The following is a 19,603-nucleotide window of genomic DNA, read 5'->3' as shown; positions in this document are numbered from 1 at the left end:
AATCTGTGCACAGGGGAGGGTCCCCTCAGCCCAGCCTGCACCCTCTCTAATCTGGGACCCTTTGGGGGATGTCTGACTGCCAGTTTAGGTTGGGGCCTAAACTGGCAGTCAGACATCCCTCTCACCATCTGGGACAACTGGCTCCTAACTGCTCACTTGCCTGACTGCCTGATTGCCCCTAACTGTGCCCCCTGCCTGCCTATTTGCCCCCAAGTACCCCCCATTCGCCAGCCTAGTTGACTTTACTTGGCCCCCTCACCCCCTCCCGCAGCCTGGTTGCCTTCTCTGCCCCCCTCTGCTGGTCTGGTCACTCCTCATTGCTACCACTGCCAGCCTGGTTGCCCCCAATTGCCCACCCTGTGGGCCTGGTTGCCCCATGCAGCCTGTTGCTCAGTTGTTTGGTCGACCCTCACTGCCCTCCCCACCGGCCTGGTTGCCCCCAACTGTCCCCCCACACCCCCCACCGCCAGACTGGTGGCCCCACGCAACCTGCTGCTCAGTCGTTTGCTCGTCCCTCACTAACCTCCCTGCCGGCCTAGTCTCCCCACACAGCCTGTTCAGTTGTCCATTCAGTTTCAATGGTCGCTTAGTCTTTTATTATTATTGATTTCACAAAAGGAAACCAGAAAAGAGTTGTTAATACCACATTCAAAGTGACATTATAAAGTAATGAAAGTAATGACAAACCTCTGAATAAAGACAATTTTAAAGGCTAAGGAAGGGATTGTCAAATGCTCTAACCATTCACACGAGGGCAGCAGTACTATGATTTACAAAAAGGACAGCTTTGCCTGGCTGGTGTGGCTCAGCAGTTGAGAGTCCACCCAGGAGCCAAGAAGTCACTGCTTTCTTTCTTTCTTTCTTTTCTTAAATATATTTTATTGATTTTTATGGAGAGGAAGGGAGAGTGATAGAGAGTTAGAAACATTGATCAGCTGCCTCCTGCACACCTCCTACTGGGGATGTGCCCATAACCAAGGTACATGCCCTTGACCGGAATAGAATCTGGGGCCTTTCAGTCCGCAGGCCGACACTCTATCCACTGAGCCAACCGGTTAGGGCAAGAAGTCACTGCTTACATTCCAGGTCAGCACATATACAGGGATGGAGGGCTCAATGTCCAATAGAGAGTGTGCAGGAGCAGCCAATGGTGATGTTTCTCTCTTATCAATGTTTCCATCTCCCTATCCCTCTCCTTTCCACTCTGTGAAAAATCAATAAAAAACGTTTTTGTGTTTTGTTATTTTGTAAAGGACAGCTTCATATCAGTGTTACCTTTCATGGATGAGAGTGGAAACTATGAAAACAATGTGGGTTAGAACAAAAATGGGTACAATCATTCAATTTTGCATGAAATTAGGAAGTGAGCACACCAGGAGAATCCTGCTCGAGTACACTTATGCAAATTCTTAAAACATGTAGAAATCTTCATTCTGAGTTACAACACTAGCTGACAGACATTACTAAATTTTAAATACCAAAGTTACCTATTTTCTTTAAACCTACAATCTACTTTAACAGTGCAAATAAAAATTCCTCCTCTCCCAGGACTTTTTAGCATTTGTGCAGAAGACTTGTATTGTTAATCACCTTGCATGTTCTCTCAGTATATCTTATGCTAATATAAAATTATAAAGCGTAACCTTACGTTGAAGCCAAATAAAATTTGATAAAGTGCTTTGTTTATCATCAAGCTAATTTTCTTTCAGTGTTGGTATTAGAAAGATTGTTTCTTGTATTTTTAAACCACAGATAACGTTGTTTGGTTAGGCAGGCAACAAGTCCTTGATTTAAGACTTAGGCATTTCTGATTTCTTTCATAGGCTGATTTAATGAAAACTCAAATTTCTTAAGTAAATATAAGAGTTTACTTTCTATCTTTATAAGTTTCCATGTAGAAATGGATTGTGGATTGCGAGTCAGTAATGGAGAGGTTTTCAACCTTAGCTGCATATTAGAAGCACTTGGGGAGCTTTAAAAACATCCCTCTGCCCAGGGCACAGAGCAGATCCATTATGTTGGGAAACGCTGTGTGGAAGCTCTGCCAGTGATAGCAGCCATGGCTGAGTCCCATGGAGCCTGATCAGAGCTGCAGCAACCTGATTTAATGCCAAGAGTAAGGGTTTTCGCATAAATAAGAAAACATCTTAACAGTTACCCAAATCGAACTTTATAATTTCCTTGTTACACTTGGGATTGTAAGTACTTAGCCATACCCACGCATTAAACTGCTGTGGAAGGATGTCTCCTAGCAGGCAGTGTCTACAGATACTCAGATGTGGTTGCCTCAACCTGGTGATAGGACACCTGGGCAGAAATCGGGAAAAGCTTCACCCAATGGGCATGAGGCGCTGGCTCTGGAAGGTGCCCAGGATCTGACAGGACCACAGGCCTCTCAGGCACCGGGGAAGCAGGAAGGCAGCACAGGGCAGATGGTACAGCTTGACTAACAGTGTGTTACTTAGAGAAATGCAGCAGAAAGTGGAGCCTTGGGGAGAAAAATTGGGATTTAATTGTAGAACGTCTTCAAGCATCACGCTGAGGAACTTGGACTTCTGCTGTAGGTGTCACTGAACTCCTGTGAGCAGGAGAGGCAGGTGATGGGCTGGGAGTGGAGAAGCCCAGATATATGTAAGGCTCTGAGATGTGAGGAGCAGGAGTCATGACTGTGAGAGTGGAAAGGTTAGAGAGGGTGGGACCCCATTAGAAACATACTCTGATTTGAAATCAAGCACACTGGAAATGAGCACATTGACACAAGCAAACTTCATCCACCCTGCATTGTATTTACCCGATTTGAAGATCACATTTTCCAGAAAATAACCATAAAAGGGGCTCCCATTTCTTCCAGTTTAAGAAACTTGTCATTGAAATATCCTTCCATCTCTGTCATTTAAACAACCTTTTCCACAGTGAACTGGGTTCCCTATGTATTTCAGTAATTGAGAAAGTATTTGACAATAGAACATAAATGATAGTTATACTTATATCAATCTCACATGTAAACATATTCAAATAAAAAATAATCTGAAATAGAAACCATCTTAAAAGTCAATTTGTCTCAGCAACTTTAGGTTTTACCCTTGAGCTTTACTACAAGCTAGTAAATTAAGAGAACGCAAAAGGAGAGTGAAGCAATGTTGCTTTTAATCCTCACTTAACATCCATAAATAACAGCTCTAAATAAAAAGAAAACAAATTGGGATCTGAATAAGACACCTACATAACTTTTTACAACTATTTATGCTTTAAAGACACAAGGACATTTTCATTCTTAATATTACAGTGAATAGAATAGTCAAAGTCTCCACAGTGAACTATTGTAAGTTAATCCTGGCTCCCAATCCACTGTAAGAATAGAGTAAACCTAGGGTAGGGGAGGCACTATAAAGATCCATGATTTTCTGGAGAATTTAAATCTCAAACCCCACAGGAATTTTTCTTACGGTCATAAAAGCTAAAACAACTCTGCACAGATTAGTCTTGTTACAACAATATTAAAAGGAGGTGAAAATATTTTAGCAGGAAATGCAATTCTGCCAGCACACTCACACAAGCACATTTTAAAACAAGCAGCACGCAATCCCGAGAGCCAGCCAAAGCTGCACAAGGACATCAAGTTGAGAAGCAGCAACAGGTGCAGGAAAGATGTTTAATTTTCTCTCCCTGATGTGACGACATTTATACAGAGATGTCAACCACTGCAATGCCAACAACTACAAGAAACCAGAAAAGAAATGACATGTAAGTCTAAAAACTAATGCCCAGTTCCACAATCCAACAGAAATGAATGTTGGTTACATTTCAGTGGGCAAAAATAATATTTTATTTAAGCCCATATTTGTTCATATTCTATCTGGACTCTTCACTGTCTAAATGCAGCTCCCTGGTTTTACTTAGGGTCTGCAGTAAGTCAGGCAAGAGTCCTCGCTCAATTTAGAATATTACTTAAAGCATATTTGGGATATTAAGATTTGTTACTACATGGACATGTAGAATACAAAAGAATATACAATACCAACACAGGGTAGAATCATATAAAAGGTCAGAAAAAAAATAAAGAAAAAATAAAATGTCAGGTCATTCTAGATTGGTTTACTTAATTTCAATCTATAAATACAATATGGACTAAAATAGTCACTTGTTCACATTAATATTTTGATATTAGTGGCATCAAAATTTGGGACACTTACGTATAGTGAGAACAACCACACCACTGTGCCCTCCATCTGAGAAAAAATAAAACCAATTTGAAGGTAATTGAGCACACCTGGGTCTCCACATATTTGACACACTTTAATTTTGATCAGATCATCTATAAACTACAGCAAAGAAAAGTTTATCATTCTAGTTTAGTGTGACTGCTAGTGCAGCCAGTTCATTTTGATTCCAGAGCCTTCTCATATGATTCCAGGCTTAGCGTCCAATTTCTGAAACTCTTAAGAGGGACCTCACTTGTCATTGTTTTGTGCTGTAGTAACTCCACCAGGTTATAAAAATTGGAATTATTATAAGTTAGGAAAAATTATTACAGAAATGAGAATTTCCTACATTAGAGGAAAATCATCTTAAGAATGTCTTGTCCCGTTCTATTTGCCTTAGGTCAGGGTTCAGCCCATCATTCTTATGATTTTGTTAGAAATTTCATTTACATTGTTCCCCAAATGTGAGTCTGTGGAATAAGCCGTGATGAAGTTCTATTAAGTCATTACTTAAACCGACTTTGCAGGCTTCACCAACTACACATCATCTTAAAAATCCTTCCTCATTCACCTCCACCCCCAAGTTAAGACACAATCTTAATGAACAAGAACACTATAAGAATACAAATGAAGCACAGGGACACATGGATAAATTATGCATGGAAACTTGAACATCCACTGTTGGCTATCCAGAGAGCAATAAGTAATACTACAAGAGCTTACGTCTTAGAAATACTGTTCAGTATTACCTCTGCTTCTACACTGTCATTATTTTTCTTAAATTCTTCTAGGTCAAAGCATAGAATGTCTTGTTTACCTCTGCTCCTTTAATTTCATCTAAAAAACCAAGTGTTTAGTGAATTTAAATGGATTTGGATTTACTGGCACAAGGACCCTTTGACAACTGTTTCATAGGGAAAGCTTAAGGGGCATAAAGTGCATTGTATAAAAAGACTAACCTTACAGAACCAGTCTAATGTAGAGAAAAGTAATACATATTTTTCTCACTTACTCAACAAAAATCCTAATATTTTATGTAACTGCCTCAACCATACTTTATCCTTTCTTTTAACATATATTGTGTGAACTACATGAGCCTAAATAAAGTGTGATACACCAGCCAGCTGTAGAAAATACCAACCCAATTTACAGTACGTTAAACTCTTGTGTATCCAAGGTATGAATAGAAAGAAAATTTATTTACAAATTGCCATTACAAAATAGCACTATCACATGGAAAGCAAGTTAGGTTTTATATATTTAAACCTACAAACAAACACAGCGATTGAGAAAGTTCCCTCATCTACTATTTGAACTGGAGGAACCTCTTAAAAACCGTATTATCTGCATGTGTCTACACATACTACTGCTTCCATTTGTCATGGTATCTGCACATAAAACTAAATACAAATGTCAATTATCAGATGACCCGTTGTTTCTTCTCTAACTGCAGATAATTGAAATATGATATTTCCATGGAGAACTCTAAGCTCTCAGAATGGAGGGTTATTTATAACCAAAATAGTATAAAAGTCATCACCTCTATTTCTTGATTCATCACTGGGTGTGTACTTTACTAAAAGAAAAAAAGAAATAAATTTTAAAAAGAAGTAACAACTAGTAAAACTTACAGATGCCTAAAATGATAGGTTTGGATAGTTTGTCTTTTCACAAAATCACTTAGCATTTACTTTGCTGATATAAATAATGTTAATGTCTCTCATTTAAAGTATTATAACTTATAGCCCTAGCTGGTTTGGCTCAGAGGATAGAGTTTCGGCCTGCAGACTGAGGGGTCCCGGGTTTGATTCTGGTCAAGGGCACATGCCCAGGTTGCAGGCTTAATCCCCAGTACGGAGCATGCAGGAGACAGCTGATCAATGCTTCTCTCTCATCAATGATGTTTCTAAATCTTTCTCCCTCTCCCTTCCTATCTGAAATCAATAAAAATATATGTTTTTAAAAATTATAAATTTATCGTCATAAGCATTCTTCTTCCTCTGCAGTGCCATTTCTTGTGACAATATTCTGTGGTATTAATTGCAAATTTATCAGTAGTGTATCCTCAATATTAGCCTATGGATTCAATGTGATTCTACCTACATTTAAATGATACGAGAGAGCTTAATAAGTGATTTAGAGGTTATTCTGTAATGCTGAGATATTTCAATATAATGGGGCCCATTTAGGAAATACTCATAGGTAACATCATGGTGAAAGACTGCAAGTTTTCACCATAAGACCAGGAACAAGTCAGGATGAGCATTTTTGACATTTCTATGTAACATAATATCAAAAGTTATAATCCGAGCAATTTGGCTAGAAACGAAAGCATCCAACTTGGGAAGGAAGAGATAAAATCACCACTGTCCTAGACGACGTTTATATAAGTAGAAAACTGTAGAGATTGCATACATACACATGCACACACTCACCTGTTGGAGCTGATAAATAAATATGGCAAAGTTGCAGTCTATGAAATCAACAAGTAAACATCAGTTGCATTTGTATATACTAACAATGAGCAAACCAAACAGGAAATGAAGAAAACAATGCTATCTACAATAGCATCAAAAAAGAGTAAAATACTGCCCTGACCGGTGGCTCAGTTGGAGTGTAGTGTCATACACCAAAAGGACAGGGCTCATTCCTGGTCACGGCACATAATGTAGGTCTTAGGTTTGCTCCTACAGGAGGCAGCCAATACATGGTTCTTTTTCTCTCACTCTCTCTATTTCTCTCTCCCTCTCTGTCTATCTCCAACCCCTTCCCATCTCTTTTAAATCAATAAGCATATCCTTGGTTGAAGATAAAAAAGAAATAAAATACTTAAAAAGAAACTAAACCAAAGAGGTGAAACACTCTTACACTGGAAACTACGAAACACTGCTCAAAGAAAAAGATGACATAAATAAATGAAAAGACATCCTGTGTTCATGCATTGGAAGACACGATATGGTTAAGATGTTGATATTACACAAAGCAACCTACAGATTACATGCAATCCCCATCCCCATCTTGAATATGCCTTTTGTGGAAATAGAAAAATCCAACATAGAATTCAGATGGAACCTCAAGGGACTAGGTATAGCCAGGATAATCTTGAAATGGAAAAGTTGAGAGAACTCCCATTTTCTGAGTTTAAAACTTACTCAAAAGCTACAATAATCAAATCACAGTGCTACAGACATAAATACAGACAGATCAATGCAATAGAATACAGAGCCCACAAATAAACCAGTGCATATATGGTCAAATGATTATATGGAAGGGTGCAAAGAACATTTAATGGGGAAGGACAATCTTTTAAACAAATGCTTCTTTGAAAACTGAATATCTACATACAAAAGAATGAAGTTGGATCCTTATCTTACATCATATACAAAAATGAACTCAAAGTGGACCAAAGAGCTAAAACAATAAAACTCATAGAAAAAAACACAGAAGTCAAGTTTCATGATGTTGGATATGACTATGATTTTTTGGGTGTGCCACCAAGAGCAAGGACAAGAACAACAACAAAAATAGATAAATGAAGGACTTCAGCAAAATTAAAAACTTTTCTCAATGATCATTATACATAGAGTGAAAAGGAACTCATATAATAGGTGGAAACATCTGCAAATAATACACCTGATAAGGGATTAATATCCAAAACACATAACGAACTCCTACATTTAGTGATAGAAAAGACCCCCAAATCAAAGTGTGCAAAGAACTTGCAGAAACATTTTCCCAGATGAGATACACAAAACACCAATAAGCACAGGAAAATATGATCACTAGTTATCAGAAAATGAAAATAAAGCCACAATGACATATTACTTTATACACATTAGGAAGCCTAGTATATAAAAAAACACACAACCATTGGTAAAGTGGTGGAGAAATTGGAATCTTCTTGGGTCACTGGCAGGAGTGTAAATGGTGCAGCTGCCATGGAAAACAGTGTGGCTGCTCCTCAAAAAGCAAACACATAACTCAATGGCTCTACTCCTGGGTATGTACACCCCAAATTGAAAACAGGCCTCAAACAGTTATTCAAATGTCAATTTTCAGAGAAGCATATTCAGAATGGCCAAAAGTTGGAAGCAAACCAAGTGTCTATCACCAGGTGAATGGATTAAAAAAAAATAAAAGAGGTGGTAACAACAGACAATGGAATATTACTCAAGTATAAAATAAAACAAATTTCTGATACATGCTACAAGGTAGATGAACCTTGAAAACATTATGCTAAGTGAAATAAACCAGAAGTGATCCCACTTCCATGAGGTACCTAAAATAGTCAAATACACAGAAAAGGACTAGCCATTGCCACGGTTGAAGAGAGAGGGAAATAGAGAGTTGTTTAATGGGTATAATGTTTCAGTTTTGGATATATAGAAGTTATGGTTGCACAACCATATGAATATACTTAATGCCACTGAAATGTACACTGAAAATGGTTAAAATGATAAAAATAAAATACAATAAAAATTTATGTACAAAAATTAGCATAGAGAGTGGCTTAAACATTTCTGAAAAGTAAGTATTCTGCCAAATATTAAAACATATTATTTTTAGTTTGACAGAAAACTTCCACTACCTGGTGAAAATAAATGGACTTACTAGTACAAGTCTAGGAAGCACAGAGAGTCCCAAACAAGAGGAACCCATAGAGGCCCACACCAAGATACATCATAATTGCAATGCCAAAGGTTAAAGACAAAGAAGGAATCTTAAAAGCAGCAAGAGAAAAGCAGTTAGTTACCTGCGAGGAAGCCTGCATATGACTGTCAGCTGATCTCTCAACAGAAACTGCAGGCAGAAGGCAGTGGCATGAAATATTCAAAGTGGTGAAAAGCAAGGTTCTACAATCAAGATTACTCTCTACCCAGCAAACTATCATTTAGAATTGAAGGTCAGAAAAAGTGCTGCCCAGAGAAAAAAAAGTAATAGAATTCATCACTACCAAAACAATATTACTTGAAATGTTGAAGCATATTCTAGAAGAAGAAGAAGAATACCAACAAAAACAACAACAAATACAAATACAATAAATACATATCTATCATCAATTGAAACTAAAAATCAAATTAAACGAACAAGAAAGCTAGTGAAAAAAATGAACTCATGAATAAAATAGCCCAGAGGTATCAAAACATGGAACAGACTCAGGAATCTCACAGGGAAGGGGGTAGGTGGGCAGGAAGAGATCAACCAAAGAATTGATATTCATACTTGGTGTCCCTCGGCTTGGCCTGTAGGGATTGGGCCGAAACCGAGTCTCTGACATCACCCTAGGGGTACTGGATTGCAAGAGGGTGGTTATCGTGTGATGCACCCCGGAATCGGGCTCCCTCCTCTCTGGTTCCAGGTGCGTCACCCGAGAACTGCAGCTGCCCAGTCACCACAGCTCCTCAGCTCTTGCATTGAGTATCTGCCCCCTGGTGTTCAGTGCACATCATAGCTACCAGATGGAGTGTCTTCCCCCTGGTGGTCATTGGGCATCATAGCTACCGGCAGGCCGGCTGGTCACTTAGGCTTTTATATATATGGATATGCATTACCCATGGACACAAAAAATAGGGTGGTGGAAACTGGGGTGGGGTGAAAACTGGATGGATGGGGACAATGGAGGCAAATAAGAGGGATATCTGTAATGCTCTCAATAATTAAGATTTAAAGAAAAAAACGTTCTTAACACAAGTATGTGTTTTTTGATGCTCTCAAGCCAAATACAACAATTTAATTCATGCATATACATAGTAATTAATAATGCATAAACAGCAATGCCAAGAACATGTGAGGTGAAGAGTGGGAAACTCTACAAGTAGAACTATTTTTGATGATTTGACACATAAACAATTAGATTAGAAACTATTTAACAGGGGGAACAAACAGATATGGATATTTTTTTGTTTGTTTTTTAAGTGTTGGCCAAAGTATCTAAAAGTTGGTAATCCCTAGCTGGTTTGGGTCAGTGGATAGAGCACTGACCCATGGACAGAAGTGTCCCAGGTTCCATTCCAGTCAAGGGCACGTGCCCGGGTTTGGGGCTCAATCCCCAGTAAAGGGTGTGAATTTGGCAGTCAATCAATGATCCTATCTCATCATTGATGTTTCTATCTCTCTCTCCCCTCTCCCTTCCTCTCTGAAATCAATAAAAATGTATTTAAAAAATAAAAATAAAATAAAAGGTCGTAAATCTTTCCCAACTATTTACAAATAAGAGGGAAATAAATGGAAATGTTATTACCTTTACACTCAGGAGGATCACTACTCCATTCTTCCGGTCGAATACAAACAAGAATGCTCTCTCCGACAAGTGTGAAATGATCTGTTTCATTCGAAGTATTGCAAGTATAAATAATTTTTTCTTTATATTCAAATCTAGTCCTGTGGCTATTGTTGAAGTCTCCATATCGTATACGTGTAGGTGAGTTACAAAAAATCTCTTAAAAAGAGAAAAAAGTGGACAGGAAAAGCAAAAGAAAAAGTGAAAGATTCAGATAGCATTAGTAAGGTCCTATGAACTGTATTCAATAAGTTCATTATCATGTGATTTCTACAATCTAGTTACAAATCTAATATTCATTTGAAACTTCATTTCTATAAAAAATGTATTATCCCAATTGAAATAAAAAAATATAAAAATAAAATTTTAGAATAAAACCCATTTTCTTGCATATGCATAGAAGATACCTGTCTGAGACACTTGTATTTATCTGTAATACCGTGCTAAGTTTTCCCAAGCATAAGAGACACTGACAATTTAATGAGAAAATAAACTTAAGACTTAGAAAAACTCAGTGCTAGTTGAGAAATGCTACAGCCATTCCTGAATCTCAGGTAGGCCATGATTTTGTCTTTTCTCACTGTCATGCTCAGAGTGGACAGTGACATTTTCCAATGGCCTGAGACTGTCTGATAAGCTGCAGAATGAATGTGGAGCTCTTCCTTTAAGCCAGACACTGAAGAGATTAGAAAAACATAAAGCAATGACAACCTTTCCACTGTTTTGGAAATGTTTGATTTTAGGACAAAAAATATGCTGCATTTGTTAACATATATTGATTACTGTTCTTAAAAATGATTTAGTAAATAAGTATTAAAAAAAACTGTGCTTTAATCCCAATGTAAAGAAGATCAGTAGAACTAACTCACCTGCAGAAAAGTTCTGTGGTGTCTTTTTTTTTATTGCTTAAAGTATTACAAAGAGTATTACATATGTCTCCTTTTTTTCCCCGCCCTTCACAACCCCCTGGCCTCCCCTACCCCACAGTGTCTTATGTCCATAGGTTATGCTTATATGCATGCATAAAAGTCCTTCGGTTGATCACTTACATCCTCCTCCTGCCTGCCCCCCATCCCTCCTCGGCTTTCCCACTGTAGTTTGACAGTCTGTTCGAGGCAGCTCTGCCTCTGTATCTATTTTTGTTCATAAGTTTATAATGGTCTTTATTATCCATAAATGAGTGAGATCATGTGGTATTTTTCCTTCATTGACTGGTTTATTTCTCTTAGCATAATGCTCTCCAGTTTCATCCATGCTGTTGCAAATGGTAAGAGTTCCTTCTTTTTTTATAGCAGCATAGTATTCCATCCTGTAGATGTACCACAGTTTTCTAATTCATTCATCTACTGATGGGCACTTAGGTTGTATCCAGATCTTAGCTATGGTGAATTGTGTTGCTATGAACATAGGGGTGCATATATCCTTTCTGATTGGTGTTTCTGGTTTCTTGGGATATAATCCTAGAAGTGGGATCACAGGGTCAAATGGGAGTTCCATTTTTAGTTTTTTGAGGAAACTCCATACTGTCTTCCATAGTGCCTGCATCAGTCTGCATTCCCACCAGCAGTGCACGAGTGTTCCTTTTTCTCCACATCCTCTCCAGCACTTGTCGTTTATTGATTTGTTGATGATAGCCATTCTGACAGGTGTGAGATGGTACCTCATTGTTATTTTGATTTGCATCTCTTGGATAATTAGTGACTTTGAGCATGCTTTCATATGTCTCTTGGCTTTCTGAATGTCCTCTTTTGAAAGGTGTCTATTTAGGTCCTTTGCCCATTTTTTGATTGGATTGTTTATCTTCCTTTTGTTGAGTCGTATGAGTTCCCTATAAATGTTGGAGATTAAACCCTTATCAGTGATAACATTGGCAAATATATTCTCCCATGTAGTGGGCTTTGTTGTTGTTTTGTTGATGGTTTCTTTTGCTGTGCAGAGTATGGACATTTTAATGATGTTGATTCTACCAATCCAAGAACATGGTATGTTCTTCCATCTGTTTATGTCTTCCTCTATCTCTTTTTTCAACGTCCTGTAGTTTTCTGAGTAGAGGTCTTTTACCTCCTTAGTTAAGTTTATTCCTAGGTAGCTTAATTTTTTTGGTGCAATGGTAAATGGGATTGTTTTTTTAGTCTCTCTTTCTGCAAGTTCACTATTGGTGTATAGCAATGCCATAGATTTCTTGGCATTAATTTTGTATCCTGCCACATTGCCGAATTCTTTTATTAAGTCTAATAGTTTTTTGATGGAGTCTTTAGGGTTTTTAATGTAAAATATCATGTCATCTGCAAATAAGGACAGTTTTACTTCTTCTTTTCCAATTTGGATGCCTTTTATTTCTTCTTGTCTAATTGCAATGGCTAATACTTCCAGTACTATGTCGAACAGGAGTGGTGAGAGTGGGCATCCCTGTCTTGTTCCTGTTCTTAGGGGAAATGGTGTTAGTTTTTGTCCATTGAGTATGATGTTGGCTGTGGGTTTGTCATATATGGCTTTTATTATGTTGAGGTATGATCTTTCTATTCCCACCTTGCTGAGAGTTTTTTTTTAATTAAATCTTTATTGTTCAGATTATTACATTTGTTCCTCTTTTTCCCCCCCATAACTCCCCTCCTCCCAGTTCCTGCCCCACCCTCCGCCCTCATTCCCCACCCACTGTCCTCATCCATAGGTGCACAATTTTGGCCAGTCTCTTCATGCATCTCCCACACCCCTTTCCCCCCCAGAATAGTCAGTCCATTCCCTTTCTATGTCCCTGATTCTATTATGATCACCAGATTATTTATTCACTTGATTCTTAGATTCACTTGTTGATAGATGCATATTTGTTGTTCATAATATGTATCTTTACCTTTTTCTTCTTCTTCCTCTTCTTAAAGGATACCTTTTAGCATTTCATATAATACTGGTTTGGTGGCGAAGAACTCCTTTAGCTTTTCCATATCTGTGAAGCTCTTTATCTGACCTTCAGTTCTGAATGATAGCTTTGCTGGATAAAGTAATCTTGGTTGTAGGTTCTTGGTATTCATCACTTTGAATATTTCTTGCCATTCCCTTCTGGCCTGCAAAGTTTCTGTTGAGAAATCAGCTGACAGTCGTATGGGTATTCCCTTGTAGGTAACTGGGTTTTTTTCTCTTGCTGCTTTTAGGATTTTCTCTTTGTCTTTTGCTCTTGACATTTTAATGATGATGTGTCTTGGTGTGGTCCTCTTTGGATTCCTTTTGTTTGGGGTTCTCTGTGCTTCCTGGACCTGTAAGTCTATTTCTTTCACCAGGTGGGGGAAGTTTTCTGTCATTATTTCTTCAAATAGGTTTTCAATATCTTGCTCTCTCTCTTCTTCTGGCACCCCTATAATTCTGATGTTGGTACGCTTGAAGTTGTCCCAGAGGCTCCTTACACTATCTTCGTATTTTCGGATTCTTTTTTCATTTTGGTTTTCCGGTTGGGTGTTTTTTGCTTCTTCGCATTTCAAATCTTTGACTTGATTCTTGCGCTCCTCTGGTCTGCTGTTGGGTGTCTGTATAATATTCTTTATTTCAGTCAGTGTATGCTTAATTTCTAGTTGGTTCTTTATCACAACATTGAGGGTCTCATTAGATTTCTTGAGGATCTCACTACATTTATCGGCGGTCTCACCAGTCTTTTCGAGGGCCTTACTAAGTTTATCGGCAGCTTCTAGACAGTTCTTGAGAGACCTTAAAAGTGTGGTTTTGAGCTCTATATCTTCCATTTCTGACATTTGCGTCCTGTTTCTTTGTCTCTGCATTTTTTTATCTTTTCTTGGTGCACCCCCTAGTGGTCTTTGTGGGCAGTCTTGTTGTAGTTAAGCCTTGATTGTCGGCAATACCAGGGGTGATTTGACCTCCAGGCTAACTGGCTATGAGAGTCAGCTGTGTCTGCAGTGGGAGAGCTTCTGTGCTGGATCTCTAGGGCGGTGCTGATCTAGCCTTTGCCTGAGGCTATCTGGCAAATGGCTCTGCACAGGGCTTGGGCGGGGCGGGTCCCTGGGGATCTACAAGGCGGGCAGAACAAGCAGTTATGGCTGCTCTCAGTCCCGTCCCCAGAGGCTCTGCCTCTCAGAGTCCCAGCATCCGCTGCAAGCCTCGGAGAGAAAGCTGCCTTCGAGTTCCGACCGAAGCCAGACAGTCCCCCTTCTCCCGTTTGAGTCTGGGTCCCTAAAGACTCGCCTGGATCTGGAGCTCAGAGTCTGAAACTCCCTCCCAATTGAAAACAACCGCGCCCTCTGCCACCAGCCCGCTCCGCGCGCGCACTCCGCACCTGAGTATTTCACTTCAGCACTGCGCCTCCTCTGAGTCTGGGTATGATATTCTCTTTCCTCCTAGTTGTAGAATTTCCACTCAGCCAGCCTTCCTGTGGTTCTGGATGATGTCCGTTCTGTCCTTTAGTTATATCTCTGAAGTGGTTGTTCGAGGCAGCAATCTCCGGCGTTAACCTATGCCGCCATCCGCTGAGAGTTTTTATCAAAAATGAGTGCTGAATTTTGTCAAATGCTTTTTCTGCATCAATTGATATGACTATGTGGGTTTTTTTCTTTCAATTTGTTTATGTGATGTATCACGTTTATTGATTTGCGGATATTGTACCATCCTTGCATCCCTGGGATAAATCCTACTTGGTCATGGTGTATGATCTTTCTGATGTACTGCTGGATCCGATTTGCTAAGATTTTGTTGAGGATTTTGGCATCTATGTTCATGAGGGATATTGGCCTGTAATTCTCTTTCATTGTGTTGTCTTTACCTGGATTTGGTATTAGGGTGATGCTGGCTTCATAGAATGAGCTTGGAAGTGTTCCTCTTGAATTTTTTGTAGTAGTCTGAGGAGGATAGGTTTTAGTTCTTCCTTGAATGTTTGGTAAAACTCCCATGTGAAGCCATCTGGTGCTGGACTTTTGTTTGCTGGAAGCTTTTTGATGACTGCTTCAATTTCTTCCATAGTTATTGGCCTTTGAGATATTTAGATTCTTCCTGATTACATTTTGGAATGTTGTATTTTTCTAGGAATATGTCCATTTCCTCCAGGTTGTCTAGTTTGTTGGAGTAGAGTTGTCCATAGTATTTTTTAACAATCATTTGTATTTCTGTGGGGTCTGTTGTTATTTCGCCACTATCATTTCTGATTTTGTTTATTTGGGTTCTCTCTCTTTGCTTCTTGGTGAGCCTGGCTAGAGGTTCATCAATCTTGTTTATCCTTTCAAAGAACCAGCTCTTGGTTTCATTGATTTTCTGTATTGTTTTTGGTCTCTATGTCATTTATTTCTGCTCTAATCTTTATTATCTCCTTCCTTCTGCTCACTCTGGGCTTTTCGTGTTGCTCTTTCTCTAATTCTTTGAGATGTAGATTTAGATGACTTACTACCATTTTTTCTTGTTTGTTGAGATAGGCCTGTAGAGCTATAAACTTCCCTCTCAGGACTGCTTTCATTGTGTCCCAAAAGTTTTGGATTGTTGTGTTTTCATTGTCATTAGTTTCCAGGAATTTTTTTAATTTCTTCTTTGATCTCACTGGTAACCCAACCCATATTTAATAACATGCTATTCAGCTTCCAAGTGTTTGAGTATTTTGAGTTGTTTTTATTGTAGTTTATTTCTAATATTATGCTCTTGTGGTCTGAGATGCTTGGTATGATTTCAATCTTCTTGAATTTGGGGAGGCTTTGTTTGTGACCCAATATGTGTTCTATTTTTGAAGATGTCCCATGAGCACTTGAGAAGAACATATATTTTGTGGCTTTGGGGTGAAGTGTTCTGAAGATGTCAATTAAGTCCATCTGATCTAGTGAGTCATTTAGGATTGCTGTGTCTTTGCCGATTTTTTGTCTAGAGGATTTATCCAGTGATGTCAGTGATGTATTAAACTCCCCTTCTATGGTTGTATTGTTGTCAATCTCTCCCTTAGTATCTTCCAGGAGTTTTCTTATGTATTTGGGTGCTCCTGCATTGGTGCATATATGTTCATCAGGGTTATATCCTCTTGTTGTATTGATTCCTTTAGTATTATGAAGTGGCCTCCCTTATCTCTTGTTATGGCCTTCACTTTGAGGTCTATTTTGTCCGATATAAGTATTGCTACCCCAGCTTTCTTTTCCTTTCCATTTTCCTGAAAGATATTTTTCCATCCCTTCACTTTCAGTCTGTGTGAGTCCCTTCTTCTGAGTTGGGTCTCTTGTAGACGGCAAATATATGGGTCATGTTTTTTTATCCATTCAGCCACTCGATGTCTTTTGATTGGACCATTTAGTCCATTTACATTTAAAATTATTGAAAGGTACTTCTATGTCGCCATTTCTATTTTTTGTGGCTGTTTTCTTTCTGAGCTTTTTATTTCTTCTTTCTACACCAGTCCCTTTAGCATTTCTTGCATTGCTGGCTTGGTGGTGATAAACTCCCTTAGCCTTTTTTTGTCTGTGAAGCTTCTTATTTCCCCTTCAATTTTGAATGATAGCCTTGCTGGATAGAGTATTCTTGGATTCAGTCCTTTGCTTTGCATCACTTTGTAAATTTCTGTCCATTCTTTTCTGGCCTGATGTGTTTCTGTTGAGAAATCATTTGATAATCTAATGAGAGATCCCTTGTATGTAACTTTCCATCTCTCTCTTGCAGCCTTTAAGATTCTCTCTTTGTCCTGAACATTTGCCATGGTAATTATGATGTGTCTTGGTGTGGGTCTTTTCGGGTTCACCTTGTTTGGGACTCTCTGTGCTTGTGTGACTTTTTTCTTCCCCACCTCAGGGAAGTTTTCTGATATTATTTCTTCAAATAGGTTTTCTAAGTCTTGTTCCTCTTTCTGTTGTTCTGGCACCCCTATTATTTGTATGTTGTTTTGTTTCATGTTGTCCCATAGCTCCCTTAGGCTCTCCTCCTGTCTTTTAATTTTTTTCTCCAACTGCTGTTCAGTTTGGGTGTGTTTTGTTTCCCTGTCTTCTAATTCGCTAATTCGGTCCTCCGCTTCTCCTAGTCTACTGTTGAAACTTTCAGTGGTGTTCTTTTATTGCAGCTATATCACTCTTCATTTTTTCTTGATTCTTACATAATTTATTGATTTTTTTTCTTCTTTTTCTGCTTGCTTCTTGCATAAGTTGTTGATTTTTTCCTCCGGTTTATGCATTCTAGGACCCTTAATCTGAATTCTTTTTCTGTCATGCTGCATGCCTCGGTTTCACTTAGCTGCTTTTCTGGCGAGTCCTCTTTTTCTTTCCTTTGGGGGTTTCTTTGTCTACCCATGTTTGATCTCACTGACATATCTAGATGTTGAGTCGTTCAGTGGCTGTTCCCTGGGTGGCAGTGGCTCCTCGGGCTGATGTTCCTCCTCGGGCGATTGTGGTAGCAGCTGCTCCTCAGTTGGGATCAGGTCCTGTGGTGGGTGCTGTTCACTGCTGTGGTGGCTCCTCTGGCTGGTGGGGGGAGGCTTCACACACAGCTGCTGTTCCTCAGACAGAGGGTGTGGTGAACAGGAGGCTGCTGTTCCTTGGATCTGAGTCCATTATTTTTCTGTGGTGTATTTGTTAATTGTAAAGCGTATAGGGTCCCCAGGCCAAAAAGTTTGAGAACTGCTGCTGTAAATTCTAAAGAGAGAATGTACTTACTTTCACAAGTTGGTGCCTTCTTACTCCATCTCACAGCCTTTCCAAGGGTTTCACATTTTCGAATTTTTGTTCCAACTACATAATAACTAAATGAGAAAAGATATGATGATTGTTTTCTTTACCACTTAACAGGAACACATAATAATGGCGAAGTGTTCATATGGTTGTTTTTTGTATTACACTAGCTTCAGGGAGAAGTTTCTGAAGTAACAGGTATAGAATGTGTTAACTGAATCTGCAATTTAATGAAATGGAGAGATTGTTCACATTGGCCTAGAGCTGTGGTCGGCAAACTCATTAGTCAACAGAGCCAAATATCAACAGTACAATGATTGAAATTTCTTTTGAGAGCAAAATTTTTTAAACTTAAACTATATAACTAGGTACATTCAACTTTAAATTCACGGTTTTCATCTTTTGTTTTTCTTTGCTTCCTATTTTAGCCATCTCAAACAGGGCACCGAAAAAAATGTTTCATTTTATAATAATAAAGCCACCAACACAAAAGAATTACAATTCTAAAGTTGATGACAAAAATACCTGTAGGATTTGCAGCTGGTTAGAAAAATACAGCTAACTTTATGCTTCGAGTAGGTACTGTTGTCACCTGTGCGCAATTTGCAAGACAACTAGCACTATCCATGGCACATGAGACTGCTGACTGACTGACTCACTCAACTCCTGCATGAATCATGCAGCCCCTCCCCCACGCTCCGTATCCAGTTGCCAGACCAACCAACACCCTTCTCTTCTTCTAATGTCACTTCTTCAAAATAGACTTGCCCAGGCCGAAAACCGACTTCTGCGCATGGGTCACGAAGTTTCAATCGCACTGTACATGTGCGCCTGCACGTGGTATTTTGTGGAAGAGCCACACTCAAGGGCCGAAGAGCCACAGGTGGCTCGCGAGCCGCGTTTGCCAACCAGTGGCCTAGAGCAAAGTGTCCTAATGGACCTGTCATGCCCTAGCTGGTTTGGGTGAGTGGATAGAGCGTCGGCCTGTGGACTAAAGGGTCCTGGGTTCCATTTGAGTTAAGGGCACCTGCCCAGGTTGCAGGCACTATCCCCATTGAGGTCAGTCAGGAGGCAGCTGATCAGTGATTCTTTCTCATCATTGATGTTTCTTTTTTAAAAAAATATATTTTATTGATTTATACAGAGAGGAAGGGAGAGGGACAGAGAGCCAGAAACATCGATGAGAGAGAAACATCGATCAGCTTCCTCCTGCATACCCCCTACAGGGGATGTGCCCCCAACCGAGGTACATGCCCTTGATCTGAATCGAACCTGGGACCCTTCAGTCCATAGGCCGACACTCTATCCACTGAGCCAAACTGGTTAGGGCTCATTATTGATGTTCCTGTCTCTCTCTCCATCTCCCTTCCACTCTGAAAACAATAAAAATATATTTAAAAAATAATAATTAATAAACAGACAAAAAACAAACCTGTCTTGCCTGACAATCTGGTGATTGCTACCTCTGGCAGGCACAGCACAGTCACATCTATGACCTT

At 39.2% G+C, this 19,603-nt stretch overlaps 1 protein-coding gene across 1 annotated transcript in view; it reads right to left on the bottom strand.

Annotated features, from left to right (window-relative positions):
• LOC132221249 (membrane cofactor protein-like) overlaps nt 1–19,603 on the bottom strand; it is a 222,403-nt gene that overhangs the window by 189,801 nt on the left and 12,999 nt on the right. Inside the window, exons 4-5 of the mRNA XM_059675414.1 lie at nt 18,090–18,175; nt 10,444–10,641 (exon numbers count right to left, since the gene is read on the bottom strand). Coding sequence (XP_059531397.1) covers nt 10,444–10,641; nt 18,090–18,175 — 284 coding nt within the window. The remainder of the gene's footprint in view (nt 1–10,443; nt 10,642–18,089; nt 18,176–19,603) is intronic.

This window comes from Myotis daubentonii, chromosome 18 (genome assembly GCF_963259705.1).
Source record: "Myotis daubentonii chromosome 18, mMyoDau2.1, whole genome shotgun sequence".
Lineage (NCBI taxonomy): Eukaryota > Metazoa > Chordata > Mammalia > Chiroptera > Vespertilionidae > Myotis > Myotis daubentonii.
Note: the sequence above shows the minus strand (reverse complement) of the source record. Positions and strands in the feature narration are given on the sequence as shown.